This window comes from Ochotona curzoniae, unplaced genomic scaffold (assembly GCF_017591425.1).
Source record: "Ochotona curzoniae isolate NIBS_2020 unplaced genomic scaffold, NIBS_Ocur_1.0 contig_3498, whole genome shotgun sequence".
NCBI classification, from domain to species: Eukaryota; Metazoa; Chordata; class Mammalia; order Lagomorpha; family Ochotonidae; genus Ochotona; species Ochotona curzoniae.
In genome coordinates, this window is record NW_024465885.1 from 17,094,464 (window position 1) to 17,108,513 (window position 14,050).

The 14,050-nt window shown below is 38.4% G+C and overlaps 1 protein-coding gene across 4 annotated transcripts in view; it reads right to left on the bottom strand.

Moving 5' to 3' along the window:
* The window catches only part of ARL13B (ADP ribosylation factor like GTPase 13B), a 74,350-nt gene that overhangs the window by 4,015 nt on the left and 56,285 nt on the right, over positions 1-14,050 (bottom strand). For 2 of the 4 annotated variants that reach the window (XM_040980610.1, XM_040980606.1), the window contains 3 exons: positions 9,214-9,439; positions 5,623-5,739; positions 4,639-4,707 (listed from right to left, as the gene is read on the bottom strand). In XM_040980610.1, the coding sequence (XP_040836544.1) occupies positions 4,639-4,707; positions 5,623-5,739; positions 9,214-9,439 (412 nt within the window). Of the gene's footprint in view, positions 1-4,638; positions 4,708-5,622; positions 5,740-9,198; positions 9,440-14,050 lie in introns of all 4 variants that reach the window. The other 2 variants (XM_040980607.1, XM_040980609.1) reach the window with 2 other exon arrangements.

Sequence of the window (14,050 nt, forward strand, 5' to 3'; positions counted from 1 at the left end):
CACTTCCCAATGAGCTGCAACGGCTGGTGCTGTGCCGATCCGAAGCCGGGATCCAGGAACCTCTTCCGGATCGCCCACATGGGTGCAGGGTCCCAAAGCCTTGGGCCGTCCTTGACTGCTTTCCCAGGCCACAAGCAGGGAGCTGAATGGGAAGTGGGGCCGTTGGGATTAGAACTGGAGCCCATATGGGATCCCAGGGCATTCGAGGTGAGGACTTTAGCCGCTAGGCCATCGTGCCGGACCCGAATAGTTTTTTTCTTACAAAGTAGGTTTCTTAGTGCCTTAGCTGAATTTTGTGCCTAACTAAATGACAATAATAGTTGTCACCTCATTTAGACATTGGCTCCTAAGGTGTTTTTTTTTTTTTAAGACTTGTTTATTTTTATTGGAAAGGCAGATATACAGAGAGAAGGAGACACAGAAAGAAAGATCTTGCATCCACTGTTTCACTTTCCAAGTGGCAGCAATGGCCAGAGCTGAGCTAATCCAAAGGCAGGAGCCAGGAGCTACTCCCGGGTCTCCCATATGCTGCAATGTCCCAAGGTTTTGAGTCATCAAAACCTTTCCAAAGCCACAAGCAGGGAGCTGGGAAAGAAGTAGAGCATCTGGGACAAAAGCCAGTGCCCATATTAGATCCCGGACAAATGCAAGATGAGGACTTTAGCCACTAGGCTACCATGCTGGGCCCCACGGTTCTTTTTTAAAATGAAAGTTGAAGAGCAATGAGACTATCAGATGAAAAATTTTATCTTCATAATTTTATGAATTGAAAAAAACATAGCTTAAATTTTCAGTATTTCTAACTGAAACGTTTTACCTCCCAATATGTAACACTTGGCACATAACAAAGTACAGATAAGAGTACTCATAAAGTGAGTATAGAACCAATTTTGAACTCCCTTCTTCTAACACATTCTTACCTGTTACCTGTTAGACTGAGCAAGCTTGGCAGACAATAAAGGTAATCCGAAAAACAGAATCAAACCTCTACTAAAGTAAATATTTATAAACAAAGTACAAATGAGAATCCGCCTTAAAAACTCTCCAACAATGGCGTTGGCATCATGGCACAGTAGATTAAGCCACTGCCTTTGACACACCATCCCAATTAAGTTCAATCGCAATGTCTCCACTTCCAATGTAGATCCAAGATGCCAGTGAATGTGGTAATGGCCCAAGTGTTCACCCTCTTAGCCACCTGGGAGATTCACAAGGAGCTGCAGGCTCCTGGCTTTGGCTGTGCCCAGCTCAGACTGCTGTTGCCATCTGGGTAGCAAAGCAGGCAATGGAAGATGCTCTTTGTCTCTTGCTCTCTGTAACTGCCTTTCAAATAAATTTATTAAAACATTACCAACCAACTTTGTCAAATTATTTTTCACCATAGTATATGTTTTAACCACTAAGCAAACTGCAGTTGAATTTTAATTATCAATTCCAGTTTGTCAGTTATTTGTTGCCTATTTGCCATTAACCTTTTGTCAATGCGCTTTCATTTATAAAGGGAAAACGTGTGTAATGGGCTAAAGTATAACTTTTTCTCTCATCTTCAAGTCACACTTCCACCCATCAAATATTACTCCTTCAAACTGCTAGGATACTCCTTGCCTAATTTTTTTTAATTCCTCATTGTAATTTCCATTCCTTTCTTTGACTACTCCAACAATCTCTTAACTAGGAATTCTACCTCAGGGATATTCGCCCTCAAATCTGTATTTTATATTGTGAAAAAAATTATTCCTAAGCATAGATCTTTTTTTTAAAGATTTATTTTTATTATGTTTTTATTGGAAAGGCATATATACAGAGAGGAGAGACAGAGAGGAAGATCTTCCATCCGATGATTCACTCCCCAAGTGAGCCACAACGGCCAATGCTATGCTGATCTGAAGCCAGGAGCCTCTTCCGGGTCTCCCATGCGGGTGCAGGTTCCCAAAGCTTTGGGCCATCCTCGACTGCTTTCCCGGGCCACAGGCAGGGAGCTGGAAGGGAAGCGGGGCTGACGGGATAGAACCGGTGCCCATATGGGATCCTGGGCGTGCAAGGCGAGGACTTAACCACTTGCGCCACCGCGCCGGGCCCCTAAGCATAGATCTTACAATAACACTTCTCTGCTAAAAATGAACAGTGTTTCTTTTCTGGATAGCCTAACACATAATTACCCTTTTTTTTCTTTTTTGAAAATCAGAGTGAGAGCAAGAGCAAGATAGAGAGAGGGATCCTTCATCTACTGGTTGACTCTGCAAATGGCCACAGGATCCAGGAGCCAGGGGCTTCATCCAGGTGTCCCACATGAGTGGCTAGAGCCCAAAGATTTGGGCCCTTCCTCCACAGATTTTTCAAGACCACTAGTTGGATTGAAAGAGAAGCCACCAGGACAAAAATAGCTGGTGCCCATAAGGCATACCAGTGTTGCAAGCAGCAGGTTTACCTGCTTTGACACAAGATTAGTCCTCACAGTTCCATTTAAATTATTTCTAATATTTACTTTTTTTCTTATACAGTCAAACCTAAGCTTCACTCACAGGTAACTTCATGCCATCTCCAAATAAGCAGTGCTCTTTTCTATCCCTTTACCTTTGAGTAATCTAGCTAACCTTAAATAACAGTCTATTTAAACCTGTTTGATATCTCAGCCCATTCTTTTTATTTCTTTTAAAGAGTTATTTACTTCTATAGGAAAGTCAGATTTACAGAGGGAAGGAGAAACAATGAGAAAGATTCTCCATCCACTAGTTCACTCCCCAAGAGAATTCAATTCCCAGAGAATTCCCAGAGAATTCCCAGAGCAGAGCCAATCAGAAGCCAGGCGCCTCTTTGGGTATCCCACACAGGTGCAGGGTCCCAAGGTCTTACGCCATCCTTCACTGCTTTTCCAGGCCACAAGCAGGGAGATGGATAGGAAGTGGAGCAGCCAGGACATGAACTGGTGTCTATATGAGATCCCAGTGCATTCGAGGTAAGGATTCAGCCACTAGGACATTGCACCGGGCCCTTAGCCAATTCTTTAAAGATCCACCCCATTCTTTAAAGATCCAATTTTAATTCTGCTTCCCCTGACTGTTCATACAATTTTGGCACTTACTGTCAAGTATAGTACAGTAAACTAAAGTATTATCTTCTCTACTATCTGAAGATCTCAACTGAGGCAGAATATATGTCTTATTGATCTTGATATTCCCAATGTTTTAGCTGGTATAAAACAATTGTTTGCTGAATGACAAATTTACTAAAAATACCTAGCATAGTAAAAATTAATGTTCCTTTGGATATGTGTGTGTGTGTTTGTGTGTGTGTGGTAGTAGTAGTAGTATTATTACCTAGTTTATTTTCTAATGCAGTGAATTTTTAGGTTGATAACACATTCTAATGTATACAAGTTCACTCACAGCCATATAATAAAATACTAATTAACTCTACTGTAGTCAATAAAAATGTCCCTGTAAAATGAGTAAACTAGATATGTGACTCAACTACCTCCATCATTTCAGTAAGTGTGGTATAGATCAATAATTTTTGTTATAAAACAAAATCTTTAATTTTCATGAATGACTATAAAGAATATTTTTATTATATTATAGAAGATCTATAGTATGAAAAAGAATGTAAATAGCACATTTAGACTAACATACTTCTTGAATAATAATTTATCTTTTATATGGTGATATATTTCTCAAGTGAACTTCTGATCGTTTTCTGGTAAATGATCTCCATTGGAAATCAAGCTATAGATTAGGAAATACAGAGCCATTAAAGCGTGCTGAATGTTATTAATGGGCAATTTATTTGCCTACACTTGAATGTCAAAATCTGACAGACAAAAACAGAAGGAGAGAGAGAGAAGGAGAGAGAGGAAGAGTGAACTTTCACGTGCTAGGCCACTCTCCAGTGGCTGCAAGTTAGGTCTGTGTCAGGCAAAAACCAGGAACCCAGAATTCCATCTGTGTCTCTCGTTTGGGTTGAGGCCAAAGTACTTGTACATCATCCAATCCTTTCCCAGTGCATTAACAAGAAGCTATATCGGAAGCAGAGCAGCCAGCAGTTGAACTGCTACTCTGATATAGGATGTGGGCATATTACCCTACTGCACCACAACGCTGGCCCCAGATAATATTAATTTCACTCAAAGAAAACATTTTCTTAATAAACAGAATTTGTTTAATACTCAACAGAGCATCTGATAATTTTCTATTTAGCTAAAGCTTTTTTAGTTTAGTGATTTTATCTATGATTTTACTTTTACTTCGTTTTAATATTTAACGGCTTATATCTTTAGCAGAGAGAAAAATGTAGCATTCTCATTAAGCACACTGAAAATATACAAGACAGTGCAGATTTTAAAACTAGTTAAGGACAAATATAATAGCTCATATTTCAAATCTTTTTTTCAAACATCTGTATAAACATAAGCTAGTATGAGTTTTACCCCTATATTTTAAGGTGAAATATCACATGCAAAGTGCACTTGAAAATCAAAACTTAAATCAAAAAAATAATAATAATAATAAAGGTGTATAATAAAAAAAGATGGCGGTGGATTTGAAAGGCTTCCAAAAGTAAAAACAATTCTGCTGAAGTTAGGAGGTAAAGAAAAATGGATAGAACATGGACAGATATGTGAGAGTTGATCATTTGCATTACCATTATGACGTGTTTCACCAAGAGGCTCAAGTTTTGGAAGTCTAGTGACTTTGGGGGTTCCCCAGCCAACTAAAGAAAAAGAAAAACATTTTAAAACTGTTAAATAATGTCTTCAAACTTGTTGAAAGGATCCCTTCCTTCACAGGAAGTATACATGACATTAAATGTAATACAAATATACCAAATGATATAGCAGCAAATAGCTAAAAACTCCTTCTACATGGCTTCTACTTAAAAGTGTAAGGGCTATAGATAGCTGCTGTAAGTTTCTATTCACCTTTAATGTAAAATATAAGCATTCCCACTATTATCATTCCAACCCTTAGCAAAAATTAAGTCTTATTAAGTGGAACAAAGTCTTCACCAAAAAAAAAAAAAAAAAAAAGTTAATGGAGGCATTTAGAACCTTGTGTCAAGGACACAAAGACGTTAAGAATATATTTACTCACTCACCAGATATTAATTAAGCATTGATCATCGGTGAGATACTATGCTCAGAGCCAAAGGTCTGATTACTGGGGAGGCATGCTCTAGTGTTTTACAAGCTTTATTCACTACTGCTCCTATCAACTTAAGAGGTGGATATGTATGTTGGACATACATAGATAAGCTCTCAAATTTTGAGTTTCAGATATTGAAACATGAGACGTAGAATTCAAAAAATTCTAAAATAAAAATTAAAGCTTGTATTAGCAGTTTTTTCCTTAAGCTTAAATTTCTTCTACTAATAGGGGTACTGATATTTCAAATACAATTTCTAGAAGTACTGGATAAGGTTTTATTAATAGTGCTTAGTTATATTTTCTTTTCACAAAACATTTATGAAAAAGTAATTATTTGTGTGAATAAATATTGAACAAAGTAGAATAAAAGATTATTTTCACAAACTCACAAGGTAACAAATGCAGAGAATAAAGCACCACACAATTCCTATTTCTTTGTATTTAATGTTCCTAAGTTTAGTGTCGAGTTCAGTTGACTCACCAGGAAGAGGAGGTGGTGGTGGAGTTGGACTCTTAGGCGCTGAATCTTCTGTATTCACTGGTTCTACTCGATGACTCCTTTTCATTCTTAGTTTCTTAGTCTTCTTTTTATTGTTATCTGTGGAATTATAAAGAAGGAACTTTGTTTCTTCAGGAAAAAGTTATCTTCCATAACAAGAAACAAATAATAACATTAAAATATTGAGGCTCTATCGTACAGACATCTCCTATTTGCCGTTGGAAATTTTATCAATAATCAAATGCAAATTTGTTCAGTGAGACAGATTTTTTTAAATGATTCTGACCAAATCAATGAATTATTGATAAATATGGTAAAAACAATAAGCAAGTTTATACTTGAAACTTGTTTTTAAGAGATTTGTTTATTTGAAAGTTAGAGAGCCACAGAGAGATTGTCTATCAACTAGTTCATTCCCCAATTATCAGCAACAGCTAATGCTGAGCCAAGCAGAAGGCAAAAACCAGACATTCCCTCCAGGTTTCCCATGCAGTTTGGTGGCAGCTAGAATTTGAACTGGCACTCAGATAGGGGATGCTACAATCAAAAGCAGTGGTTTAACCCTCTATGCCAAAATACCAGCTCCCACTTGACAGTTCCAAAGCAACTTCTATTTAGTTCAAATGGCATACTAAGCAAATATAACTTATTTACCTGCAGGCCTTTTGCAAAATTTAGAATAGCCTAGGGAAGGAAAAGAGAGTGTTTTTCCAGTGGGATAAGTAGCTTGTAGTTCTACACATAAATTGTTCCAAAATTACTTGAAATGTGAAAAAAGCACCCCAATCATCTAAACATATTTCTCATGAAAATAACCCTAAAACAAAGAATTTCTGTTATCTATATCTGTATCTATATATCAAAAATGACATTAATAGACAAAGCAAAATGAAATTTATGCTCTTTCCATATCTAGAAATAAATTAGGGGGGAAGGCTGGTGTTGTAGCATAGTGGTTTACGCCACACCATACAAAGGTATGCCAGTTTGAGACCCAACTGCCCCCCTTTGACCCAACTCCTGGGGAAGGCAGCAGCACATGACTCAAGTGCCTAGGCCCCTGCCACTCATGTGGGAGACTTGGATGAAGTTCCTAGCTCTGCCTTCAGCCTGACCCAGGCTTGGCTGTCAGGGTCATCCAGGCAATGAACCAGCAAATGGAACATCTCTCTCTTACTCTACTTATCAAGTAAATAAAAATAAATCTTCAAAAAAATTATGCTTCTAATCAATTAGTGTCATCTGAGACATTTCAATCCAGACCAAAGCTAAGAACTGTCAGCTTTACAGGTGGGACCACACAAAGCAAGCTCTAAAAATGTACCTACTTCTTAAAGGGCAATGTCATGGAAGAGCAGAGGGTGTGGAGCAGTTCACAAGTTCTGGACTGGGGTTCTGGCCTTGAAGCCCACAAAACACATTAATCTTAAAGAAGGTTATTCAACTTCTCCAAATTCAATACCAAATGATATTGTCATTTATATAAGGGAGCTTATTTTATTATTATTATTATTATTATCATTATCATTATCATTATTATCATTTCAGGTAAAGAGACAGAGATCTCTCACCCACCACGCCAGGCCAATGCCAGAAGCATGGAACTCAATCCAGTTCTCCAACATGGGTGGCAGACATCTGACCATGTGTGCTATTACCTGCTGACTGCCTCTAAGGTACGCAATAACAGGAGACAGAATCAAGATGGGAGCCTACACTCTTCCCAGACATCCTGTTTGGGTAACAGACACCCAAGTACTTGGGGCCATCACCTGCTGCTCCCCATTGTAAGCAATAGCAATGGGGCTGAACTGGAAGCAAAGAGGCCTCCTCAACTCTAATATGGGATTCTTATGTGGGATTCAAAAATACCGAAAGGCATCTTATAGCTGGCGAAACTGCTACCCATTCCCCTCCCCTTATCTGCTGACAGTTAAAAACAGGTATGAATCTGGCTGCCTCACAAAATGTGCACCTTACCCATCTTAATATTTTGCACTCAGCAAGATAATCAATATTACTAATGAGTACCGTAAAGATTTGGAGTTTATTTTCTATTACTCTGTGATACTATGTAAAAATAAAATTCTTACATACAGTGAATCTATATCACTAATAGGAAGAGGAAGAAAATTACAGTTATTGTGCATTTCCCACGAGGAAGACACTATGCAAAGAATTAGAGGTAACCATGGATGGTGGGTGAAAAAGATGCTCATTACTACACCAAAGATGAAAACTCAACGATGGTATATAACTTAAGATTATTTAGTACAGGGGAGGAGAACAATTTTTTTTTTCTGCCAAAGGTAATTTGGACATTTATAACACTATTTGATGACCATTATGAAATTATCAAAGTAAAAATTAGCCTTCTATATAGGTTTACTGAATTTCAAGTCCTACCTGCCACTGCTTTGGCAAGAGCAGACTGAATGATTTCACAAGCCTTACACAGTCCACGGGTAGGACTTTTCCCTGATTTCCACCAGAAGGGAGTGAGGATTCTGTCATAGGTTCTTTTATTCTAAACATAGCCTATCTACGACAACAAAAAATATGAAACCTCTTTTTCAGTCATATAACCAGTTAGAAATAGGAAAGCGATTATTAGTTGAAGATTCTGTATGATATTAAAGAGGACAGGCAGTTAAAGTGCAAGCATTCCACATCCTAGCACCTGGGCTTTATTTCCAGTTATGGTTGCTAAGTGCAGCTTCCTGGTAACACACATTCTTGGAACACTGATGATGGCTCAAGCAGTTATGTTGCAAGTGACCTGGATAGACAGTATTTCTGACTTGCAACTTTGTTCCTGATCTAACCTTGACTATGTGGGGGTTTGGTGGACAAAGTTCTCTTTAGCTTTGTCTCACCTTCTTTCTGTTTCACAAATAAACAGTTAAGCTGAAAAATAAAGTGATAGTGGCTATCCAACAAAATACTAAAAAAAATAATAATAATTCTGGGGCCAGGACTGTGGTGCAACCAAGTTAAATCAGCAACCAATAGAGGTACCAATTTGAGTCCCTCTGCTTGTCTTTGAATCCAGCTGCAGGCAGGCCTGGAAAAAGCAGTAAAAGCCACAGAGGTCGGACTTCTGTCACTCATGAGGAAAAGCCAGAAGTGCGTGGCTTTGGCTGTGCCCAGCCCTGGCTGGTGCTGCCACCCAGGCAGGGAACCAGCGAGCAGATGGATCATCTCTTTCTCCCTGTCTCTCCCTCTCTAACTCTTTAAGATAAAGACACAAACTTAAAAAAAAATCCACTGATTATGTTAGCATACTATATGTATATATAGCTAGTCTATACAGGAAATGCTGCTGACTGTAGAATTATGAGGCTTTAACAAACAAAAAACTTACAGAAGCTAAATACATTTTGAAAATTTCTATAGGCTTAAATTCTATACCACACACTTATGAAAATAAAATTAGCTAATGAACAGCTAGAGCTGTTGAGAAAATCTGATACGTATATTTTTGTAGACTAAATATTACAGAATTTTGTATAAAATATGATGAATGAAGTACAACTAAGTTTTATATACACATGAAACAATTATTTTTATCACCTGATTCTGAAGACTGCTGGTCTGTCTCATCCTCATTTGCTAACTGCTGTGTCAATGTCTCTTTATAATTTTCTGCTATTCCAAACTCATTGTTTTTTTGGCTGCTGTCACTGATCCGGCTCTGTGTGTCTATTTGTTCATGGTCCATCTGAAGTTTCAGGGAACAGCCATCATTGCTTTTCTCCAGCTCCTGCTTCTTCTTTTCCTTTTCAAGTTTTTTTTCATTCTAATATAAAAAACAACATAAACTGTTTTCATTAAAATGGTTATATCCAAGGTAGTTCTAACTTCAGAACATTCTGTGATGTTATTAGAAAATATTGAAAAAAAAATTCCATGATTTCTTGATGTATCATTAAAACATGCTAATTGTCAAATATTTTGTAAATACAGCAAGTATAGATAGACAGAAAAAACAAACATTAGCAGTAATTATACAACCTAGAGATGAACAGTATTCAGCACGCAATCCCTAGGAGGCGCTTATCCCTGCGTACCCCCCACATGCATGCATATGCCACCCACAAATACCCAAAAGAGTGTGACATCTTCCTATGTACACACATTTATTTGTTAGTTGCTAAAACACAAATATTGAAGTTTTTATTCAAGAACACATACATCTAGGGCACATATATGGCATGGCTGATGAAACAACTGTTTGCAATGCTGGCAGTCTGTATTATTTTTTTAAATTAAATTCCTAACAGAACTGCTGAATCAATGCATAAACACATAAATTCACAAATTTCCTTTCAGAGAAATACAATCAATTTATATCCCTTGCAAATGGTTCAGAGAGATATTTCTTTTTCAATTGTGCATATCATTATCAACCCTTAACATTTCTGCTTAACTAGTTCTTTTCTTTTTGTTGCTATAAGGTTGAGCTTTATATAATTAACAGTATTAATTAATAATATTTTATTACCAACAAGGATGGAGTATTACACTTATTACCATTAAAAGTTTTTAAATGTACAAAAAGCATCATTAACTGGTTCATTCTCCAGATGTCTACAGTATGTAAAGCCAGGCCAGACTGAAGCTAGGATCAGAAACTGAATTCAATCACTTGAACCAAACCACTGCCTCATTAGGAGTGCATGAGAAGGAAATGGGAGTCAGGAGCTGGAAGTTGAGTCAGGAATTCACACTTAGTAGGACATGCGGGCATCCCAACAGGTGCCTTACCCATTAGAATAAATACCTGCCTCCTTTGCTATTTTTTTCTTTATACCTGCTTTCCCATTAGTCTCATTTTTATAGTAATTTGTAATGTTCTTTTTTTGTTCTGTGTGTCACCAGAACTAGTTACACAGTCACAGAGCATTGCATGTCTCAATTTTTTTTATTAGACTTTGTTTTTGCCTTTGTGAAACACTTTTTTTTTTTTTTAAGAATATTACTGTTCAGGCCTGGCGCAATAGCCTAGTGGCTAAAGTCCTTGCCTTGCAACCACTGGGATGCCAAATGATTGCCATTTTATGTCCTGGCTGTTCCACTTCCCACACAGCTCCCTGCCTCTGGCCCGGGAAAGTAGTCGAGGACGGCCCAAAGCCTTAGGACCCTGAACCCACGTGGGAGACCCAGAAGAAGCTCCTGGCTCCTGGCTAGGTATTGGCTCCACTCTGGCCATTGCGGCCACTGCAGAAGTGAATCAGCAGATAGAAAATCTTTCTCTCTCTCCTTCTCTCTATGTATCTGCCTTTCCAATAAAAATAAATAAATCCTAAAAATAAAATTTTACTGTTAAGATTTATGCATTTTTCAATTCTTGGTTTGTGCCTGTGATCTTCCTTTGAAAAATTCTTATTCCTCCAAGCATATATTACTATTTATATCATCCACTAGTGTTTTTATTGGTTCATAATTTAAATAACTGAAGTCTTTAATACTTGTGGAATTTGTTTTCTTATACAACGTTCATTTTTTTAAACAAATGACTATAGAGATGCTCATGATTCTTTATTTGAACCTCAAATGTTACTTTTATTTAATACTAAATATTTACACATAATTTGGTTTATTATTCTTTGTTCTTGTTTGTTGTGAACACAACAACTTAACAACTTCCCATCATTTTTATTATCTGCAGCAAATCAAAAGAATATTAGATTCTTCTGCACAATGTCATCTTATTAAAGGAATTTTTTTAAAGAAAGAGAATAATTATACTTTCTCCATGCTACTAATTAAGTTAGCAACTTCCTATACATACACGGTATGCTATGCTGTACACCAGTACTGTTCATTTTTTTACATTATGAAAAATACAATGCTGTAAGTAGTACTAGGACTATCTATGTAATTTTTTTAACTCATGGAACTATCAAATAATTAGTCTTCTTTACAAAATGAGCTTTATTAGGCACAAGTAGTAAACTGTTTCACACTGAAAAGTAACACTTTCTTTTCTAATCAGTGTGTACATTTTTAAGTGTGAAAAGCAGAGAAGCATAGAAAATGAGAGGATTTATTGGCTCACTCCCTGAATGTGCACAGAGGCTGGAGGCAGAACCTCAGAACACAGTCCAGGTTTCTCACATGGGAAGCAGAAACTCAACTGCTTCCGGCAGCCTGCCTTGCCCCTGGGGTCTGCACGAGCAGGAAACCCGACCCAGGGTTCTGAGCAGTGTATTGAGCCCAGGACCCCAGTACAGGACACGGATATATTAATTTGCATTTCAATTACTAGGTTAAAAACCCATCCCTCTGTTACCATTTTTCTAAAAACAAAGCAAAATTAGACTAGCATTGTATTTGATCAGATGGAGAAAAAAACAGTCATGCTGCAAATATGACTTTATTATAACTCAGAAAATCATGTATCTAGGGAAATACAATGGATTTCACAAAATATTTTATTTTAATTAACCTTCTGGATCTAACCAATTTAATACCAATGTTTTTTATTATATTTTTCAGAATAAAGTAGTTCCAAAACTAGCCAAGCATCCTCTTACCTGTGGAGCTGCCTCCCTCCTCAGCAGCAGCCCCATGGAGGGACAATCATTCACCTTTCCAGTTGAACACCTGTGTGGAAGGAGGCAGTGACAGGGGGAAAGGGATGGACCACACATGGGTAGCACCAGCAGGGCAGTCTGCACAATAAGCTCCGAGTGCATGGAGGACGCTGAGGAAGCACTAATGTCAGAGGAGGCAGGGCCACTACCAACTCTGGCCAACAGCAGAAAACGAAAACACAAGACAGACAGACAGACAAACACTCTGAACCTGCAAATTGATGTTGGTGACAATTCTGACTAAAACAAAAGAGAAAAATCTATAATTTCAACAGTCTTAAATAAACCAGAAAAATAGAAAACTGTTCACTACGTTAATACATTATATGTATATAAATACTATTGCAAGTGGTAGGTGTTTGATCAAGCAATTAAGACACTGACAAGGACATCATCACCTAACATCAGAGAGGGTGAATCCAGGTTCTAGCCTGGCTCTTGAGTTCAGCTCCCATCACTGCATATTTAGGAAGGCAGCAGTGATAACTCCAGTCATTCAATTTTTGCTAGCAAATTGTGAGACCTGGACTGAATTCCAAGGTCTTGGCTTCAGCACTTACCAATTCCCAGCCTAGCAGCAGACATTGTGGGTATTTGGAGTGAAATAATAGATGAGAGCTTTCATGTCTCTCTGCTTCTAAAATAAATCAACCAATCTAAGCAAATGAATCAATGAGTATTATTGTGATGAGATGGAAGCAGCAATTTAGAGACAAAGACAATATAAGCAAAAGTATGTTACTACCATATGAAACATTGATAAAATATATTTAAAATAGTTACTATACTGATATTTAGGTTGAAAAATACCAAAATAGTAGAATACGGAAAAGATTCACTGATTTGGACCAGGGAAGGTAAGTGAAGAAAACAGGAAGAAGTGCACTTCCAGAGGAGAGTTGGAGAGAAGTTTGTAGTGCAAATTCTGTGGAACGAAGAGATGCTGTGGGCCAGTGTGGACACTACAAACACACAGCTTTGAGTAGGGACACAACTCTCACCTCCTGCTGCCAGAGGCTGGAAGAGAGTCCAGTGAGATGAGAGATTGTCACCGGATATTACTTGAGGGAAAACCTTGCAGACCACACTGACTTTTGAGTCCATCCAGGAGCCCTAGCAGGGGCAGGGTTCCCATCTAATCCCACGATGGAAAAGCACATTTCTTTCTTCTCATCCGCATACAAAGGCACCTGGTGACCAGCAAGGAGAAAGTGCCATTTTAACACCAGCAGAGGCTGTGGCAGCTCTCATGCATGTGTGACCAGGGAATTTTATCAGACCAGTAAATGTGCCACTGACTTTAGGTCTGCTCTGGTGTGTTGCAGGGGGCTGGAGGTCCACTCGGAACTGTGAGGTGTCCTCATCTTCCAATCCTATCACAGGCTAATGGGAGGCAAAATCGGGGGCAACCAGAGGCAGCTGGCTCTGAAAACAAGCCTGTTCTCAGAGGTCAGGTGTACGTTTGCAGGGCTGAAAGTAGATCCTCTCTATCCGGTGACTTAGGGAACCTTACGTGCTAAGACACTGAGGATTCTGTGATTGCAAGACAGGGTATAGGTAAAGATGGGTCTCCAAGCAGTCATTGGCTTCTGAGGCTAGGAGACCCGGACTGCCTGAAGTGGGTTTTTGTAGAGGGTTCTGTGCTCACAGTGAGAACCACAGAGACCCTCTGTGTCGTTCATATGCCTGCATAAGTGGCGTTGAACCCACAATGGGCCTACCCACAGCACTGATCAGCTTGGAAGAAGGAAGAAGGAGAGATTGTGATTAAGTCACCATATGTAACCAACCCCTCCCTGCTGCCGGCAATA